Raw genomic sequence first — 14810 nt, 5'->3', positions numbered from 1 at the left:
AATAAAGAAAAAAAAGTAAAAGAAGCACCTCTGTAAAATCAGGATGGAAGGTAACTTTACAGGGTAATCAGATTCAAAACACAGAGGATTCCCCTCTAGGCAAAACTTTAAAGTTACAAAAAACAGGGATAAACCTCCCTCTAAGCATAGGGAAAATTCACAGCTTAAAACAAAAGATAATCTAATGTGCCTTGCCATATTTACTTGCAAAAAGTAATATTGAGACTCATTTTAGGATGATTTTAGGCGAAGGAGTTTTCTGACCTGATGTTTCTCTGCTTTCCCAGAGAACACAGAGCACAAACAAAGCCTCCCCCCCCCCCCCCCGATTTGAAAGTATCTTCTTTCCCCATTGATCCTTTTGGTCAGGTGCCAACTAGGTTATTCGAGCTTCTTAACCCCTTACAGGTAAGAAGAAATTCTAGGCTACCCTTTATGACAGCTGGTCTGGTCACACGCAGCCTCCAGCACATAAACCACTCCCACCTCTCCTGTGTGAGTGCTATCGCCAGCCACCCATGAATTACTCTTCAGGGCAACACTAGCAAACTCCCAGTCCCAGACTTTCCCCCAGAAATGTGCAGCTTGTACTGCCCAGCTCTCTGCTTCTGGACAACACAAGCTCATAGAAAGTCTGTCATTTCATGAATAGAAAATGATGATGTGCACAAATCCTGTTATCACAAATGGTGTTTCCCAAACACTTCCATCCAAACACGCTGGTTTAGATAAAACAATCAAACGAGTGTATTAACAACAGAAAGATGCTTAGTGATTACAAGGGATGAGGCGTGAAAGTCAGGATTGGTTACGAAGAAGTAAAAGATAAAATGCAATGAACACCTAACTTAAAAAGCTGAGTGAATTCAAAGCAAAAAGTCTTTCTCACCACATGTTTCAGCAGTCTTAATGGCAGAATCTTGCAGTCAGGATCCCTCCCCCAGTCCAGTGATGCTTCCTTTGTCCTTCAAGTGTTGTTGATACCATGAATAGAGGGATCAGGAGAGACTATTTGGGGCGTCTGTTCCCCATTTTTATATCTTTTCCTCTTCTTTGAGAATCATCTCCAGCTGGGGTTCAGGGAACAAAAAGTCTGGGGAGATTGCAACTTATTTGCCAAGGTGTAAATTTCTCACTCACACCCTTTTTCCTCAAGAGAATGGCCACTTAACCAGGTGATAGTCCATTTGATTTTGTTGACACCTGGCTGAAGCATCAATTTGCCTTTTATCTTTGAGGAACTGTTTTGTGCCTGCTTTTCTAAACTTGGAATGTCTCAGTAATGTTAAACACTAGAATCTTATAACTTTACATACAGTGTTGCCATGCATATTTTACTAGGACAGTAATGATCAGCAAATTATGAGTTTTCAAATGATACCTTACAAGGCATACTTTGTACAATATCCATTATAGCTTTGTAAAAAGGGTGAACATGGGGATACAGACCGTCACAGTTAGTAGAGGAGTTTTTGGAACAAACTGATAAATTAAACAGTAGAAGGTCCCCAGGACAGATGGTATCACCCAAGAGTTCTGAAGGAACTCAGATATGAAATTGGTGAACTAACAACTGTGGTATGTAACCTATCACTTCAGTCAGCCTCTGTACCAAATGACTGGGAGATAGCTAACGTGACGCCAATTTTTTAAAAAGGATCCAGAGGCAATCCCGGCAATTCCAGGCCAGTAAGCCTGCCTTCAGTACCAGGCAAATTGGCTGAAACTACAGTAAAGAACAGAATTATCAGGCACATAGATGAACACACTATGTTGGGGAAGAGTCAACTTGGCATTTGTAAAGGGAAGTCATGCCTCACCAATCTATTAGAATTCTTTGAGGGGGTCAAACAAACGTGGACAAAGGTGATCCAGTTGATATAGTGTCGTTTAGACTTTCAGAAAGCCTTTGACAACAGCTCTTAAGCAAAGTAAGCTGTCATGGGGTAAGAGGGAAGGTCCTCTTATGGATCAGTAACTGGTTAAAAGACAGGAAACAAAGGGTAGGAATAAATGGTCAGTTTTCACAGTGGCAAAAGGTTAATTGTGGGGTCTCTCAGGTATCTGTACTTGGACCTGAGCTGTTCAATGTATTCATAAATGATGTGGGAAAATGAGGTGGAAAAATTTGCAGATGATACAAAATTACTCAAGGTAGTTAAGTCTAAAGCTGACTGCAGAGAGTCCAAAGGGATCTCACAGAACTGGGTGACTGAGCAACAAAATGGCAGATGAAATTCAATGTTGATAAATGTAAAGTGATGCACATTGGAAACCATAATCCCAACTAGCCATAGCAAGTGACGGCATCTAAATTAGCTGTTACCACTCAAGAAAGATCTTGGAGTCCTTGTGGATAGTTCTCTGAAAACATCCACTCAGTGTTGAGTGGTAGTCAAAAAAACGAACAGAGTATTGTAGGACCCATTCGGAAAGGGAGCGATAATAAGACAGAAAATATCATAATGCCTCTATATAAACCATGGTAAGTCCACACCTTGAATATTGTGTACAGTTCTGGTCGCTGCATTTCAAAAAAGATACATTAGAAATGGAAAATAATTGGCGTATGGAACAGCTTCCATATGAAGACTGAAGAACTGTTCAGCGTGGAAAAGGGACGAGTAAGGAGGAATGTGACAGAGCTCTGTAAAATCATGACTGGGGTGGGGAGAGTGAATAAGGATGTGTTGTAACACACGAACCAGGGGTCACCCAATGGAATGAATAGGCAGCAGGTTTAAAACAAACAGAAGGAAGTATTTCTTCACACAACGCAGTCTGCCTGTGGAACTCTTTGCCAGAGGATGTTGTGAAGGCCAAAAGTATAAGTGGGTTCAATAAAGAACTAGGTAAAGTCATGGAGGACAGGTCCGTCAATGGCTATTAGCCAGGATGGGCAGGGATGGTGTCCTTAGCCTCTCTTTGCCAGAAGCTGGGAATGGGCGACAGGGGATGGGTCACTTGATGATTCCCTGTTCTGTTCATTCCCGCTGGGGCACCTGGCATTGGCCGCTGTCGGGAGACAGGGCTAAATGGACCTTTGGTCTGACCCAGTGTGACCATTGTTATGTTCCTGTGATTCTATGCCCGGCTCTGGGAGGGCAGTGGGATCTAGTGGGTTAGAGCAAGGGGGCTGGGAGCCAGGATTCTGGGGTCCTATCTCCAGCCCTTGGTGCTGTGGGGTCTGGCTTGTGTTCTCAGGAATGGTTTCTCAGTCCCACATCTCGGTTCTCGCCACCACAGGAACCGAGTGGGTCGACCCAGAGGATCCCACGGTCATTGCTGAGAATGAGCTTCTGGGAGCAGCAGCTGCCATTGAGGCTGCAGCCAAGAAACTGGAGCAGCTGAAGCCGAGGGCCAAACCCAAGGTACGGCTGCCCTGCCCCTACCTGCGCCAGGCTTAGCAGACCAGGATCCGCCAGTCCCTGCCAGGCCCCCTGGAGGCTGCTGTGCCCTGACCGGGCCAAGGGTTCCCCCATCAATATCTGTGGCTCCAAGGCCTTCACTGTGGGGAGAGCTGGGCCCCACCCCCTCCCCAGGGAGAGCTCTCCAGTGTCACTTGCTCCCGTTGCCCCTTTGCCTGGCACCACGGAGCTCCCTCCCTGGGTCACAGTGGTGCCTGTTCCTTCTCCATCCATCCGTGTTGTATACATGCCCGCTCTCTGCCCTGTGTGCTGCTTGTCCCCTCCCACCTCTCAGCTCAGCTCCCTTCCCACCTGTCCCCGACGCTCCCCTCCTCTTCCACCAGGGCTCACATCCTCTGTTTCCATCTGCAGCAGGCGGACGAGAGTCTCAACTTTGAGGAGCAGATCTTGGAGGCTGCAAAATCCATCGCTGCTGCAACCAGTGCCCTAGTGAAGGCAGCCTCAGCGGCCCAGAGAGAGCTGGTGGCTCAAGGAAAGGTAATGCTGCCGAGTGGGGGAGAGGCCATGAGACCTGTGGCACTTGCTACTCGAGGAGCCCGGCCAGGCTCGGAGCCCCGCTCTGGGTATTGCACAAACATCCTCTCCAAGCACAATCACAGCACGATGCTGGGGTACGAAGGGTTAGTGCGACCCTTGGGTATACAAACAGGGCAGCAGGGAGGGAATTTTACCTCTGCACACAGCAGTGGTGAGACCAATACTGATCCTGTGCCCAGCTCCGGTGCCCACAGTTCAAGAAGGATGTTGATAAATTGCAGAGGGCTCAGAGGAGCCACGCGAATGATCCAAGGAATAGCAAACCTGCTCAGAGGACTCAGTCTGTTTAGCCTCTCAACCAGGTTATGGGGTGACTCCCCCACAGCGGGTCAGGACCTCCAGAAAGAACCAATATTTGATCACTGAGGGTGTGATAGGTCCCCTCGGGGTGCCACCTGGAACTGGGGTACAGCTGAGCCCTCTGCCTTACCAACCTGGGTTCTCTCTTGCACTGTGGCGTCGTGACACACTGCAAAGCCCTCCAAGCTTGGACTCTCTCCAACATCCACAAGCAGGGACCCCACCCAGCTGTGTTCATGACTGCTCTGGCCAGCCACTCATGAACCCACAGTGGAAAGGCTCCAGCCAAAATACTCCCCAGCTCTTCAGCCTAGGACCCCAGAGCTGTACCGTCCTGCTCTGGTCAAAACCTGACCAGTGTGAATTTATTACCCAGTCCACCACTTCTACAAAGGAAAGTGGAGGTGCACTAGCTCTTGTTCATGAGCTGAGATTTATCCCTTTTGCACTTCAGACAACAGTGTTTTAGGTAAAATATAAAAGAGGTTTATTAACTACAGAAAGATAGCTTTTAAGTGGTCAAACAGATCAAAGAAGATTACCATAAGAAATAAAATAAAACCACAATCTAAGCCTAATATACTAGATAGGATTTGAATTAAGCAGTGTCTCGCCCTGTTAGATAGTTTAAACAGTCCACCAAGGTTTTCTACACAGACAGACTTCCTTTCCTGCCTGGGACCAGCACTTCCCCCAGTTCAGTCTTTGTTTCTTGGATGTTTCATAGAATCATAGAATATCAGGGTTGGAAGGGACCTCAGGAGGTCATCTAGTCCAACCCCCTGCTCAAAGCAGGACCGATCCCCACTAAATCATCCCAGCCAGGGCTTTGTCAAGCCTGATCTTAAAAACTTCTAAGGAAGGAGATTCTACCACCTCCCTAGGTAACGCATTCCAGTGTTTCACCACCCTCCTAGTGAAAAAGTTTTTCCTAATATCCAACCTAAACCTCCCCCACTGCAACTTGAGACCATTACTCCTTGTCCTGTCCTCTTCTACCACTGAGAATAGTCTAAAACCATCCTCTCTGGAACCACCTCTCAGGTAGTTGAAAGCAGCTATCAGTTTCCAGGTGTTCTCTTCTGGGGGGGGGTGAGGTCCTGTCATGAGGTCACTCCCTCCTTTTATATCTTTTTCCAACTTGCTGGAAAGATCTTTTGCTGTGACCTGGGTCAACAGTTCCCATTCTGTGGTGCTATGTCTGAGAGGTTTCCATTGTATGCAGTTCCTGGGGTAATCCTTGTGAGTGTGTGTATTTCCTCAGTAAGAACATATGAATGGCCAGACTGGGTCAGACCAAGGTCCATTTAGCCCAGTATCTGGTCTTCCAACAGTGGCCAGTGCCAGGTGCCCCAGAGGGAATGAACAGAACAGGGAATTATCAAGTGATCCATCAACTGTTGCCCATTCCCAGCTTCTGGAAAACAGAGGCTAGGGACACCGTCCCTGCCCATCCCAGCTAATAGCCATTGATGGACCTATCCTCCATGAACTTATCTAGTTCTTTTTTGAACCCTGTTATAGTCTTGGCCTTCACAGCATCCTCTGGCAAGGAGTTCCACAGGTTGACTGTGCATTGTGAAGAAATAATTCCTTCTGTTTGTTTTAAACCTACTACCTATTAATTTCATTTGGTGACCCTTAGTTCTTGTGTTATGGGGAGTAGTAAATATTTCCTTATTTACTTTCTCCACACCAGTCATGATTTTATAGACCTCAATCATATCCCCCCTTAGTCATCTTTTCCAAGCTGAAAAGTCCCAGTCTTATTAATCTCTCCTCATATGGAAGCCGTTCCATATCCCTAATCATTTTTGTTGCCCTTTTCTGAACCTTTTCCAATCCCAATATATCTTTTTTTTTTGAGATGGGGCTACCAGAACTGCACGCAGTATTCAAGATGTGGGCATACAATGGATTTATATAGAGGCAATATGATATTATCTGTCTTATTATCTATCCCTTTCTTAATCATTCCCAACATTCTATTCGCTTTTTTGACCGTCGCTGCACGTTGAGTGGATATTTTCAGAGAACTATCCACAAGGACTCCAAGATCTCTTTGAGTGGTAACAGCTAATTTAGACTCCATCATTTTATATGTATAGTTGGGATTATGTTTTCCAATGTGCATTACTTTGCATTTATCAACATTAAATTTCATTTGCCATTTTGTTACCCAGTCACCTAGTTTTGAGAGACCCTTTTGTAGCTCTTCGCAGTCTGCCTGGGACTTAACTATCTTGAATAGTTTTGTATTATCTACATATTTTTCCACCTCACTGTTAACTACTTTTTCCAGATCCTTTATGAATATGTTGAATAGGACTGGTCCCAGTACAGATCCCTGGGGGACACCACTATTTACCTCTCTGCATTCTGAAAACTGACCAATTATTCCTACCCTTTGTCTCCTATCTTTTTAACCAGTTACCAATCCGTGAGAGCACCTTCCCTCTTATCCCATGACAGCTTACTTTGCTTAAAAGTCTTTGGTGAGGGACCTTGTCAAAGGCTTTCTGAAAGTCTAAGTACACTCTATCTGCTGGATCCACGTGCTTGTTGACTCCCTCAAAGAATTCTAGTAGAATGGTGAGGCACAATTTCCCTTTACAAAAGCCCTGTTGATTCTTCCCCAACAAATTATGTTTATCTATGTGTCTGCCAATTTTGTTCTTTACTGTGGTTTCAACCAGTTTGCCCAGTACTGAGGTCAGGCTTACCGGCCTGTAATTGCCAGGATCACCTCTGGAGCCTTTTTTAAAAATTGGCATCACATTAGCTCTCCTCCAGTCGTTTGGTACAGAAGCTGATTTAAATGATAGGTTACAAACTAACTTAGTAGTTCTGCAGTTTCACATTTTGAGTTCCTGTAGAATTCTTGGGTGATACCATCTGGTCCTAGTGACTTAGTACTAGGGCTGTCAAGCGATTAAAAAAATTAATTGCGGTTAATTGCACGATTAATCACACTGTTAAAGAATAACAGAATACCATTTATTTAAATATTTTTTGATGTTTTCTACATTTTCAAATATATTGATTTCAATTACCACACAGAATGCAAAGAGTACAGTGCTCACTTTATATTATTATTTTTGATTACAAATATTTGCACAGTAAAAAACAGAAGATATAGTATTTTTCAATTTACCTAATACAAATAATGTGTTGCAATTTCTTTATCATGAAAGTTGAACTTACAAATGTAAAATTATGTACAAAAAATAACTGCATTCAAAAATAAAACAATGTAAAACTTTAGAGCCTACAAGTCCACTCAGTCCTACTTCTCGTTCAGTCAATCGCTCAGACAAACAAGTTTGTTTACATTTGCAGGAGATAATGTTGCTTGCTTCTTGTTTACAATGTCACCTGAAAGTGAGAAGAGGCATTCTCATGGCACTGTTGTAGCCGGCATCGCAAGATATTTACGTGCCAGATGTGCTAAAGATTCATATGTCCCTTGATGCTTCAACCACCCTCCTGCAGGACATGCATCTATGCCTATGACTGGTTCTGCTTGATAATGATCCAAAACAGTACGGACCAACGTACGTTCATGTTCATCATCTGAGTCGGATGCCACCAGCAGAAAGAAGGTTGATTTTTCTTTTTTTGGTGGCTCAGTTCTATAGTTCTGCATTGGAGTGTTGCTCTTTTAAGACTTCTGAAAACATGCTTCACACCTCCATCCCTCTCAGATTTTGGAAGGCACTTCAGATTCTTAAACCTTGGATCGAGTGCTGTAGCTGTCTTTAGAGATCTCACATCGATACCTTCTTTTGTCAGATCTGCCGCGAAAGTGTTCTTAAAATGAACAACATGTGCTGGGTCATCATCCGAGACTGCTAGAACATGAAACACATGGCAGAATGCGGGTGAAACAGAGCAGGAGACACACACAATTCTCCCCCAAGAAGTTCAGTCACAAATTTAATGAACGCATTATTTTTTTAACAAGCATCATGAGCATGGAAGCATGTCCTCTGGAATGGTGGCCGAAGCTTGAAGGGGCATACTAATCTTTAGCATATCTGGCACGTAAATATCTTGCGATGCTGGCTACAAAAGTGCCATGCAAACTCCTGTTCTCGCTTTCAGGTGACATTGTAAATAAGAAGTGGGCAGCATTATGTCCTGTGAATGTAAACAAACTTACTTGTCTTAGTGATTGGCTGAACAAGAAGTAGGACTGACTGGACTTGTAGGCTCTAAAGTTTTACGTGGTTTTGTTTTTTGAGTGCAGTTATGTAACAAAAAAAATCTACATTTGTAAGTTGCACTTTCACAATAAAGAGATTGCACTACAGTACTTGTATGAGGTGAATTGAAAAATACTATTTCCTTGTTTATCATTTTTACAGTGCAGATATTTGTAATAAAAATACTATAAAGTGAACATTGTACACTTTGTATTCTGTGTTGTAATTGAAATCTGTATATTTGAAAATGTAGAAAAACATTCAAAAATATTTAATAAATTGCAATTGGTATTTTATTTAACAGTGCAATTAAAAGTACGATTAATCGAGATTAATTTTTTTAATTGCAATTAATTTTTTGAGTTAATCACATGAGTTAACTGCGATTAATCAACAGCCCTACTTATTACTGTTTAGTTTATCAATTTGTTCCAAAATCTCCTCTAATGACACCTCAATCTGGGACGGTTCCTCAGCTTTCTCACCTAAAAAGAATGGCTCAGCTTTGGGAATGTCCCTCACATCCTCAGCCATGAAGACCGATGCAAAGAATTCATTTAGTTTCTCCACAACGGCCTTATCATCCTTGAGTGCTCCTTTAGCATCTTGATTGTCCAGAGGGCCCACTGGTTTTTTAGCAGGCTTCCTTCTTCTGATGCACTTAAAAAAAATTTTTGCTAGTATTTCTGAGTATTTGGCTAGCTGTTCTTCAAATTCTTTTATGGCCTTCCTAATTATATTTTTACACCATTAACCTTTAAGCCATTAACATTGTTTGGCCTTTTTACTGTTGTACCTGAAAGGCTGCTTGTGGGTGTTTTCAACCTCACAACGTGTTCCAGTAACACATACAAAGCCAAACTTCATAACTTCACATACAACGATGGCACATACAATCCAACCAGATATTACTGTCTAGCTGATCCAGACTTTTAGAATGATACTTCAAAAGGCACAGTTTGTGCAGAACATATCCTAATTATCTGACCGTGGTGAATAAGGGAGTGCCTGGGTGTCACAGTGGACTCTTCAGTCTAGCGACAAAAGATTTAGTGGATGGAAGTTGAAGCCAGCAATAAGGTGCCGGTGTGGGTAGTTGGCTTTGAAGCGGGAATTAATCCAAGGAAGCCCTGTAAGGGGCCTGTGCTATGCAGGGGGTCAGACTAGTCCTATAGCCTGTGGTATCCAGATCAGACAAGATGCTCACAATGGTCCCATCTGGCCTTGGAGTGTCTGGCTCTGAGTCGCTGTCCAGGCCCGGTGCCTTCAGTGGGAGGGGGCAGACAGCCCTGGAGTGCCCTGCCGCAGAGGTACCCCTCCCTGAGTGCTGGATGCTCTGGAGAGCAGGTCAAGGCCCAGGGTTTCCTGTGCCCATGGGGTCCTGGGGCCAGGGACAGAGAAGGGCTGCATGCTCGCTGGACCCTGCGCCATTACCGTGGCTGGCAGGGGGCCGGGCACAGCAGGGCTCACTCACCTGTCCTTGCTCCCGCAGGTGGGTGCCATCCCTGCCAATGCAGTGGACGATGGCCAGTGGTCCCAGGGGCTCATTTCAGCCGTGAGTATCAAAGGCCCTTTAGTATCGAGGTCACTGTCCCCGGGCCCTGCCCCAGGGTGGGGGGAAGGTTCCTCCCTGCTTGATGTTCTCCCTCCCTGGGACTGGGGTGCCATCTCCTTCTCTGTGGGGAGCCTCTTCTCGTGAGATCCTGCCCCTTGCTCCCCTTCCTCCCCTTCCTTCTTCAAACCAGCTGTAGTAGGGCACAGAGGTCACTCCTTTCCCTCCTCCCATCTGCCCCCCACCCTGGGACCCCTCCAGATGCCCTGCCCTCCACGCTCCCGCCCCCCCATCCCTTCCCCTGCAGGACCTCGACCCCCCCCATGACCTTGCCCCCCCCACGCGCCCCGCCCTTCCACATGCCCCCCCCCACGAGCCTCATCCCTATCCCCGCAGGACCTCGCCCCCCACACACCCTGCCCCCCTAGACTTTGCCCTTCCACACACCCTGCCCCCCAGGACCTTGCCACCCGCCCACATACCCTGTCCCCTCCCCCCCGCAGGACCTCGCCCTTCCATGTGCCCCGCCCCTTCCTTGCTCTCTCCCAGGATCTTGCCATTCCAGGCTCCTCCCCACTCACTCCATCTCCTTCTCCCTGCCAGGCCCGCATGGTGGCTGCTGCCACCAACAACCTGTGTGAGGCTGCGAACGCAGCGGTGCAGGGCCACGCCAGCGAGGAGAAACTCATCTCCTCCGCCAAGCAGGTGGCTGCCTCCACGGCGCAGCTCCTGGTGGCCTGTAAGGTGAAGGCTGACCAGGACTCTGAGGCCATGAAGCGGCTGCAGGTGAGTCCCTGAGCCCACTGCCCCGGAAGGGCCCCCTGGGTTGGGTCGGGGGGGCTGGCTCCCCGGGGACAGCAGGGGGCTCTCTGGAGCTGGGGCGCATGCACAGCACAGGATGGGGCATCCCAAGCAGGGCTGGTGTCCTGGTGCTGGCAGGGCCCTTCCCACCGCAGGGCGTGGGGTGAGTGGTGCTCCCCACCCTGTCAGGGCCTGTGCGCTGAGGGCGGTGGGGCAGGTCTTGGGCCTAGGAGTGGGGTGTGAAATATCAGCCCTGCCGCACTGTAACCTGGCCTGCCCGTGTCTTTATAAGGCATGATTCATCCTGGGGGAATTAACACCCCCAGGGCACCAAACCCAAGGCTGCTGCCAGCAACTGAGAACAGTTCCCTTCCCAGCTGCACTGGGCTGTGCTGGGTCACCTGTTCCACGGCACGGACTCCAGGGTTACCAGGGCTGGGGTGACGCCCGCTTTACCCCCACGCTGTCTAGGACCCTAAGAGTTAATGATGACTGGGTGAATTGGAGCACTTCTGCTCCAGCAAGCATAGGATGCGAGGTTAATGCGGGGGCAGAGAGGGGTGGGTGCAAACCCTCAGGCTGCGGCACTGGAAAGGTTAGCTGTGTGGGGGAGGACATGGGCTCCAGCACGCAAAGGGTTTACTGGGGAGAGCGAGGGAGACCCTGGCTCTGGCACTTGCGAGGCTAACGGGGGGCATGCTCATAGGCAGCTCCTGGCTCTGGTGCTCAAGGAGTTACGGGGGGGCAAGGCCCTGGCGCGGGGGCATGGGGTGCCTGTTGTCCAGCTCAGAGGCCTTCCTGGCAGCCCTGTCACCCCAGCCCCCTCCCAGAGTACAGAGACCTTTGTCCTGCCCAGCCCCCACTCGGGGCCCGGCTCCGCCTGGCTTTGGCCCTGAAATGGCCATGAGCAGCATTTCCGCCGCTCTGCGCTGCTGGCCACACGGAGGAATCCCTGGCAGCTCCCAGCACCTGCACGACCCGCAGCTCGGGGGCCCAGGCACGAGAGCAGAGCCACCTTCACGGCAGCAGCCCCCGGTGCCCAGGCCACCGCCTTTTGCCTTGACCGTGTGCTTGCAGGAAGTCCCCAGCTTGGCCTCCCCACACCCCCCTGCAGTCACCACATCCCACTGGCTGCCCCATCCTCTCAGCCACCAGCACGGGTCCTATTGCCCCTCATTGACGCCTGGAGCCTCCACCATGCCCCCACCAGCCCTCGGCCCCCGTCGTGTCCCCTAGCCAGCCTACCCCAACCTTCCCCCAGGAGCCCAGTAAGCCCTGCTATTGCCATCCTGGGTGGTAGCTGCCCACTCGCAGGTCACAGAACCATGTCCCTTGCCGAGTCTGCACCACATTCCCTTTCTCTCTGCCCAGGCCGCTGGCAACGCCGTGAAGAGGGCATCGGACCATCTGGTGAAGGCAGCCCAGAAAGCAGCCGCCTTCCAGGACCAGGAGAATGAGACGGTGGTGGTGAAGGAGAAAATGGTCGGGGGAATTGCGCAGGTGAGGAGTGGGGGTCACGCCTGAAGTCTGCAGGCAGCTTGAAACAGCAGCCCTGAGCAGGAGAAATGCCCTCTTCCTTCCAGGGAGTGTTGCCTCTGAAACCTAACGACAACTCTATCCTATCCCTTAAAACTGTGTCACTGCTGCTTATTTAAGTGGATACAGCCAGAGAGTATGCTTCCCTCGCAGCCTCAGGGCCAAGAGCTGCCCAAACCTCTGCCTTCCCCCTTGGAAACGTCTCTGCTGTGGCGAGACGCTGCTTGCACCCCTGCGGGGGCTGATAATGAGGCTGGGGTCGAGACATGGCATTGGATGTTAGGACAGGAATTGACAGACAGGGTGAGGCCTGGGGTCCTGTCGTGCCTGGAGCACCAGCACCAGACACTTCAGAGGCGGGTGCAAGAAATCTGCCCCACATCAGGCCTCCTGGGCTCTGACCATTGGAGTTTGGCTCCAGCCCTGAGCATGAGATTGAATATCCCTGCCAGAATGTTAGCAGTAACTGTTGTAGCTGGATATCTGTGGTAGCTACATACCAAGAGCCAGCTCTGTGGGGCCCATGGGTGAGACCCTGGCTCCCCAGCCTGAATGCAGCTCTGTGGGGCCCGCAGGGAGAGACCCCAGCCCGGGTGGCGGCTCTGCGGGGCCCGCGGGGAGACCCGCTTCTCAGCTCTCACAGGATGCCCGGAACATGGAATGAATGTTTGTCCCCATGGGGGACTCCGGCCATGGGGCACGGGGTCAGGTGGAGGAGTCAGAGGTTCAGCGTAAACCAGGGAATACCACGTAGCCCTGCATCTGATGCTGGGGCCAGGATGCGGGAATAAGAGGCCAGCCCGCTGCCCTCAGCTGCAAGGCAGCAGTCACACACCTCTAGTGTGGCCCTGACTAGCTGGGGGATGGCGGGCTGCAGCCGGTGCCCGCAGGGCCCCGGAGCCCCTGGGCGGGGCGGGCTCTCAGCTGTGTCTCTCCCTGGCAGATCATTGCAGCGCAGGAGGAGATGCTGCGGAAGGAGCGGGAGCTGGAGGAGGCCCGGAAGAAGCTGGCCATGATCCGGCAGCAGCAGTACAAGTTCCTGCCCTCAGAGCTGCGGGACGAGGGGCAGAACTGAGGGGAGCGTGGCCATGAGCGGAGCCTGCCCACCCCCACTCACCGCAGAGACTGCTGCCCCCACCTCCTGTTTACTACAGGCCTGCCCTGAGCAAGGATTGCCTGGATCACCCAGACTGGCCTGCTGCCCTGGGGCCGAGTCTGACACTGCCCCCCGCTGCCGCCAGGGGGGCTGCACCAGCAACTCCCCGCTTCACCGCGCAGCCGGAGCGCCACGGGCACACGCTTCTGAACTCTGCTTGGGGCACGGGCACAGTGCCGGGTGCTCCGTGGCCAGGAGGAGGCTGGCGCTCTGCAGGCCTGGGCTGGGGCTCACCTATGCAGCTGCCTCGAGCCCTGCAGGGCTGGGGCTGCACCTCCCCCAGCTCTCCCTCCACCCCTCCCCCACCCACCCACACCTTTCAGGCGTTTTCCTTTGTGCCTTTGTGGGTTCCGCGTCTCTGGGTGTCAAGCGTGGAGACGGTTCTCACCCAGCTCCACTCTGGGGCCAGTCGTGCAATGTGGGGACAGAAACTGCTTCCCTGGTGACTCTTGCACCAAACCACCCCTCACCTCTGATGCCTTATTGCTGGCTGCACCTTCCCTGTCACCCAGTGTGTCTGCTCCAGGGTGCAAGGGCTTAATCTCTAGGTTTGCCCCCCCTGCCCCATTGTGCTGCCTCCTTGCAGGGACCTGCCTGCCCCTGGAGCAGCCCCCAGCCAGCGCCCCCTGCTGCTCCTTCTTCCCAAGTGCCTGCGGGTGTGCATCCAAGATTGCCAGTATTTTTGTAGTGTTGAATTTCGGAAGTATTGAGTCTGTAGGTCTCAAAGCTCATTTACTCGCCTGTTCCCCCAGCCACTAACCCCCCTCCCCCAGCATCTCCTGCCCTGGGCCACAAAGCCCTGCATCCCCCTCCCCCTCCTCTGCTCTGGGACCCTGAACGCCACCCCCCAACCCTGCACTCGCTGAGGCTTCTCTCACCTCTCTTATTTTGATACTCTGAGCTTCCACTCTTAATCATGAAGGGAAAGCGGCTGCCCTGCCACTCCCGGGGTGGGGAATGGGACAGCTCCTTGCAAAGGATTCTTCATCAATAAAACCAGCTTTCCTGCTTCTTTGGTCTGCATCAGTGGCCACAACTCAGCTGAGTCCGCTCTCCCCAGGCTGCTGGGAGAGACCGCAGGGGCCTTGTCCAGACACTCCTCTCTGCTGGGGGCAGCTGCTCCCTCCCTGTGTGTGAGATCCCAGGGGCCTCTTCTGGGCACTCCTCTCTGCTGGGTGCCCCCTCCTTCCCCACTGCTTTTAGAGCCAAAGCATAGAGGTGGCAGAGTTTCAGACCCTTTGGTGCTCAATCTGCCCCATTATAAACCTTCCCCTCTGAAAAGCTCAGTGGGCCCA

The 14810-nt window shown here is 50.4% G+C and overlaps 1 protein-coding gene across 2 annotated transcripts in view; it reads left to right on the top strand.

Moving 5' to 3' along the window:
* TLN1 (talin 1) overlaps nt 1-13825 on the top strand; it is a 129356-nt gene extending 115531 nt beyond the window's left edge. For both annotated transcript variants that reach the window (XM_074952187.1, XM_074952186.1), the window contains 6 exons: nt 3247-3371; nt 3780-3905; nt 9963-10025; nt 10626-10808; nt 12195-12323; nt 13303-13825. In XM_074952187.1, coding sequence (XP_074808288.1) covers nt 3247-3371; nt 3780-3905; nt 9963-10025; nt 10626-10808; nt 12195-12323; nt 13303-13434 — 758 coding nt within the window. In that variant the 3' untranslated portion in view covers nt 13435-13825. The remainder of the gene's footprint in view (nt 1-3246; nt 3372-3779; nt 3906-9962; nt 10026-10625; nt 10809-12194; nt 12324-13302) is intronic.
* Nucleotides 13826-14810: the final 985 nt, after the last annotated feature.

This window comes from Natator depressus, chromosome 5 (genome assembly GCF_965152275.1).
Source record: "Natator depressus isolate rNatDep1 chromosome 5, rNatDep2.hap1, whole genome shotgun sequence".
NCBI lineage: Eukaryota > Metazoa > Chordata > Testudines > Cheloniidae > Natator > Natator depressus.
The sequence above is the reverse complement of the archived record's forward strand: the minus strand, read 5'-3'. Positions and strand labels throughout refer to the sequence as shown.